Source organism: Eupeodes corollae, chromosome 3 (assembly GCF_945859685.1).
Source record: "Eupeodes corollae chromosome 3, idEupCoro1.1, whole genome shotgun sequence".
NCBI lineage: Eukaryota > Metazoa > Arthropoda > Insecta > Diptera > Syrphidae > Eupeodes > Eupeodes corollae.
This window is the reverse complement of record NC_079149.1, coordinates 15,083,521-15,089,296: the sequence shown is the minus strand read 5'-3', so window position 1 is coordinate 15,089,296 and position 5,776 is coordinate 15,083,521. Positions and strand designations below refer to the sequence as shown.

Sequence of the window (5,776 nt, the reverse complement as noted above, 5' to 3'; positions counted from 1 at the left end):
ATTTTATAATAATTTTTCTTCTTTTTAGTTTTTGTTGATTTTCAAAATAAAATAATGCCAACTGCAATTATGGGTGATAAATAATTGTGATATGGATAACGAATTGACTTTTATCCAAATTCACCCTACGCGCAGCGCCAAAATTGTGTTTGTGTTGTTGTTTGGTACTGCGCTTGTGTCAAAAATGAGAATTTGTTGACAGAAAAGAACTTCTGTCATTTATGTCATTCACTAGACCGTGTGAATAGAATGTATTGACTTCCTTGTTGCAAGTCGGAGTATTTTTAATTTTGTTGTTTTTTTGTGCTGTCTATATACTTTATCGCACCATGGCCGACTACTATGTGCAATATGCATTGCATTCTGAGGCTCTACTGACCACAAACGTGCAAGAAATGTAAGTGCCACATTTACCACTCCTTCATATACTCACTGTGCATTGTGTGTTTATGGATATGCTTACTATATTTGTCATCGAATTGCATTTTTGTTTTGTTCCCACAGCTTGCAGCCATTGGACTCATGGTTGGTGGCTTTTAGCGAATACTTCAGCCCAGAATCGCTGATTGACAATGTGATTCCAATAATTGGAACAATTGATGTGGAGTTGATGGGTGAGATGGCAGTTACCTTGGGACTGTTGAATGTCATATCATCTGTCATTAAATGGTTGGAGTTTTATTCAGAAAATTTAAGCTCTGTCTGCATTGATTTATTATTCCTATAGGGTGTTTCCTGTGCATCGTCCAACCTGGTGGATTCGTGAAAACAATCATCGCTCCATAAACATCAAGCAAAGTCCTTTCTCCTGTGACACTTCGCCTGGATTTCCATCTGCTCATTCAATGTCATTCACCGGATTCGTGTTCATATTCCTTCTCTATCTAAACCTATCGCCTCGGAACAGATGGCTGGCGGTGACCCTTTTGTCCATCCCAACTTGGATAGCTTGTGTATATTTTGGCAGCCACTTCCTGCACCAATGCATTTGTGGGTCAATCGTGGCAGTGCTTGTCATTGAGTCAATAAGGCGACGACGACAAAAACAAATGCAGCAACAACCACCATCAAGAGAAGGCGCTGGCGCTGGCGTCATTTGTATGAAATCATGGCGTAAGATAACTGCAATAGCTGCCGTTACCACGCTTGGTCTATTTGTCATAGGAATGTATTTTGCAATGCTATATGCTGGATTGGATCCGCATTGGTCGGTTAGAATGGTAAATTACTGTCAACACTTGCCTTTTTGTTGATGTGATACACATGCATATTGTAACTTCTCGTCTCTTCCATGTCAGGCATTCAAATGGTGCCCAGATCCGTACTACTTGCGTCACGAAACCAGTCCTATTTTCATTATGTGCCGTGATTTGGGATTTATGATGGGCGTTGCGTTGTCAAGTCCATTTACAAACAGGTAAGACAGTTTGACTTTTTTCTTTTTGTTTTAACACATCCGGTTGGGTGTAGAGCGCCATCTGTGAGTTAAGAATCTGTCAAAGTATAACAGATTTTTCGTTTTTAGGTTACATCAGAGACTCGAACCGAAGAAAAGTATTCCAGCAGTGGTTGTCATAGTGGCAGTTGGATTCTTCATTCGGAGTAATACTCCGAAAAATTATGGACGTGTTGTGTTCGTCGGATATGAATTTATAAGAAATGCAATGCATTCATATTCTTTGCTTACAATTTTACCAAATTTGTGTAAGAAAAATAAAAGTAGTTAATAAAAAACCAGAAGACAATAATTCGATAAGATTGTGCGGTCTTTTGCAACTTAACGCACAAAATGAAGTATTAAAGCACTATTCACATCATAGAGGAAATATATTATAATAATATATTTATAATATATTTCCTCTATGATTCACATGAGCGTGATGACAAACGAATGAACGAATATTCGTCGATTTTGACATTTCTTTCACATGAGAGTTTTTAATTCTTCGCGAATGAAGTTTGACAAGGAGCCAAACATCATTCACCACCGAAACCAAAAGAATAATGATTTTTTTTAGGCTAAGTACGCACGATTATTTTATTCGTTGCGAGTGTAAATAATGTGGAACGCGAATAAAGTTTGACAGTTCGTATCAACTACAAATTTTTTCGCGACGAATACATTTGTTTTCTTAAATTTATTAATATATGATATTGAAAAGTAAAAGTATGCATCATTAATCAAATAGAAACTATATTGCTATAGTTTTGTTAAAGATTTGTGTGGAAATATGTTTTCAAACGTATATAAACTCACATTTTGTTATTCATTCGTCGTTCATTGGTCGCGCTCATGTGAATACTACTTAAGGCTAAGATCAAATTTCGTAATAATGTTCAAACATATCTCGCTAGAAATACTGCGCCTTCCATTAAAATTGATTTAAAAACGAATGGTTTTATTGTTTTTAGTACTTTCTGTATGTGGTCAAACCCTTAGGATAATTTTTTCTCAATTAATAATTTTGCTTTGCGATAAGCTTTGTCGAAATTATTCGATTCCGTTTTCAGGTTATTATACAAAAGCCAATGCATTAAACTAAGGAGCTCTACGAAAAATGTCAAATAAGTCCATTGACATAATTGCACGTAAATTAAGAAGCTTTACACCAACTGTCAAATAACTCCATCCAAGTGTTTAGCTTAAACATAAAGCTTTCTAGAAATTTCGCTTTTTTGGTTTGAGTAAATTAACTGAAAATAGCACTGAATCTGAAAAATGGGTTGAAGATGGATTCAAAGCGATTTCTTGGATTTTGACTGTGTTAGAAATGTCAAAATTGACATTTAATTCCCTCCGGCATCTTTTTATCAGATTCTGCATTGGATGTAAATACACTGTAGGGAAATCTTTTGAAAGATTAGAAAGCGAGTGATAATTCAGACTGGTTATCGAATCCAACGAATCAGCTTCGGAGTGATTTGAATGTCAATTTTGACATTTGTAAAACACAAATCTAATGAATCGGCTTCGGAGTGATTTGAATGTCAATTTTGACATTTGTAAAATACTTCAAATGTCAAAAATCCACCCCAAATCCGTACACAGCTCTTTAATTGCGGATTCTTTAATAGACATGATTATATTTTAATTTATTTTAAATATTTCCTTAAATACAGGGTGATTAGTTTTTGTTTATAGACCTCATTAAAGGCAATCCTTTTTTTCCTATGAGTTATTTGTTTAAATATTATAATTGCCATCTTAAAAAATCAATAATTAGTAATTAAGCGTCTTAATCCTTTTAGTATACCATTTCACCCGCGAAAATTTTGGGTTTCTACCTAGGTCCATAACAGGGCGATTTATCTACCCTTATAAAAAGTAATCATGTGATGAATTTGAAGGTGTACCTATCTTCAAAAATATTAGAGGTTGTAAAATTATGGCTGATAATGTTTTTTAAAAACAAGTTGAGTGAATTTGAATAGAAAATAGTTGTCATGGTTTTCTGATTCAACATCTTAAACTTAAAGCAGAACAACGAGAAGGTTTTCGAAAAACCCTTAAAACAATGAATTTCTGTATATAAAAAACGCGGAAACACAGTTTTTTAAGCAGTTTTCAGTTTTGCAAATTTAAAATAAAAATGATGTTTCTAAGAACTTACGTTATTGCCTAACACTTTTCTGCAAAAGGGATAAGCAAAAAGTATCATAAAACCATCACTCTTTTTTTTAATCTTAAAGGATTTCGCTGTTAAGTCATAAAATTGAAGAAATCACTCCTTTATGCAATATAAGGATTGTAAAAATGTTAGGTAACCCGTTATTAAATAGTTACCTAACTTTTATGATATTTTTTTTTGACATTTTTTTTACCAAACTATGCATAGGCCTCGACTGGTACTCGTTGTGAATCAGAATTTTAAATTTTGTGGCGGGAAATTTAAATTTTCATCGCGCCCATCTTTTTCAAACTGTCAAAATCTCTGTTAAGACAAAAACAAGATGTCTATTGACGTCTGAATTATCTATGGCTGTAACCACAATTGGCATATTTGGATGTCGAGTAGCTCCATCTGACAGAGCATAAAATTCGACCACAATGACTTATTGCAGTTTTCCTGGTTTGATGTTTTCATACAAAACAACACTGAAAAAAGGTATACCTTGTCATTTTGTATACCGCAAAACAAAAATATTCCGCACACAAAGAAAAAACTCCATAAACAAAGAAGAAAAAGAAAAAAACTTGTCGGAAACATCTCAATTTGTAAGGAATTAAAGCAAATTGGTGGCCTCCTTTAAGTTGAAAATGTGTGTTTGATGATTTTTTGACCTGACATGGCTGACATGTTATAGCAAAACCAAAACATCCAAAACCACCGCGAGCGCTACCTACACCAAATTCGGAACCAAAACTAAAGACAGAAAGAGAGAATACGTCAATTTGGTACGCGTCACGGTTTGACATGTTGTCATAAACATGAACTCCCTTAGTTCAGCGGGTGGTATTTCGTATATATACGATATAGCAAAAGATGAAGCGAGACAAACACACACAGTAACAGAACAAAGTGGAAAGGATTTTTTCAAAACACGCAGAGGCAGAACGGAGCGGAGCACGGAGCACGGAGGTATGGTACACACCGGTACCTCAATAAAACCACATACAACGGCTACTGGGTCCCTGGAAATGGACATGGAAATGCTTCAATATCCTCGTCGAATTTGTATTTTGGTTGAGTTTTTGAACATTTTCCATAGAAAACCAAAACTCGAAACAATAACGCAACAAATATTTTGGATGTGCAATTCGTTCTGGATCGAATTTTTCGCCGAGAAAATGTTCTGTGATGTTTTGTAAACGATGGTGGGTATTTTTTTGTCTGCTTTTTCTGTTGCGTCTTTTGATTTTTACACTTCAAGCGTCTATGTTCCATTTAGGGAAGAACAGGGTTTAGACACAAAATTTGATTTTTAGCTCAAAAGTTCAGAATGTTTTTTTATAAAAGATTTAATTGCCTCACTGAGGACTGAATAAGGACTGATTTCATTATTTTATTGTTTTATACTTCTCCAAATAAATATTTTTTTGACTACTGAAACAAATTGGGGCGTATTCATAGAGAATTACTAAAGTCGTGATTTCTTGATCTATAGTTTAAGGCTTGTTGATTAAATAAACATAGTCAATTTTCCTCAGTTTGAGGTTGTATTCTACTACAATTATACTCCAAAGCAAAAAATACTGTTATATTTTTAAACTTGTTATTTTGTGCTGTCATTCCTCAAATTGGATGTATAATATAATAATAATATTAAAAAATTTGACTTATGTTTCTTTATTCTTGTCGCTTTTTTTCCTGGTGGCTTATTTTTCAGACCACCAAATAACTCTTTTAAGAAATCCATATCTTTTTCAATTGCGGTATCAATCGACATTTTTATTTGAAATGTAATTTACTTCGTCATCTTTTCAATTCACAAACAAAAATCAAATATGATATTTGGCTATGATAATAACAACTTAAACACATCAATTGCTATGTTTATAGTTAAACCACAGATAAAGCCCTAAACTTAGATGTAATTTTATTTTTAAATAGCCTTAACTCTGGACTTGATTAATAACAACTTAGCAAGAGTTAAGTAAACATCTATGAATATGCCGGATTGAGTGTAACTGGAAATCACTCTCAAGATATTGTTCCGCTGAAAAATTGAATCATCAGGCCTTTAAAACGGGTGTGAAAATTTTGTTACAATTTTCTCATATACAACTTCACTTTTATCAAGAAAGAGCTTAGGAGTTCTTATAAAATTATGTATT

At 33.8% G+C, this 5,776-nt stretch overlaps 1 protein-coding gene across 1 annotated transcript; it reads left to right on the top strand.

The window, feature by feature from the left end:
* The first annotated feature begins 209 nt into the window (after window positions 1-209).
* On the top strand, window positions 210-1,809 carry LOC129950272 (glucose-6-phosphatase catalytic subunit 1). Its single transcript, XM_056062155.1, has 5 exons — window positions 210-397; window positions 505-669; window positions 728-1,220; window positions 1,299-1,417; window positions 1,526-1,809. The coding sequence occupies exons 1-5, from the start codon at window positions 330-332 to the stop codon at window positions 1,725-1,727; spliced, it is 1,047 nt and encodes a 348-aa protein (XP_055918130.1). The 5' UTR covers window positions 210-329; the 3' UTR covers window positions 1,728-1,809.
* The last annotated feature ends 3,967 nt before the right edge of the window (window positions 1,810-5,776 follow it).

What these genes read in the sequence shown, in the direction of transcription:
- LOC129950272 (XM_056062155.1), top strand. Translation starts at nt 330, where the DNA reads ATGGCCGACTACTATGTGCAATATGCATTGCATTCTGAGGCTCTACTG. An exon ending in ACCACAAACGTGCAAGAAAT is followed by an intron (nt 398 to 504) that starts GTAAGTGCCACA and finishes TTGTTCCCACAG; the next exon opens with CTTGCAGCCATTGGACTCAT. An exon ending in CGCATTGGTCGGTTAGAATG is followed by an intron (nt 1,221 to 1,298) that starts GTAAATTACTGT and finishes CTTCCATGTCAG; the next exon opens with GCATTCAAATGGTGCCCAGA.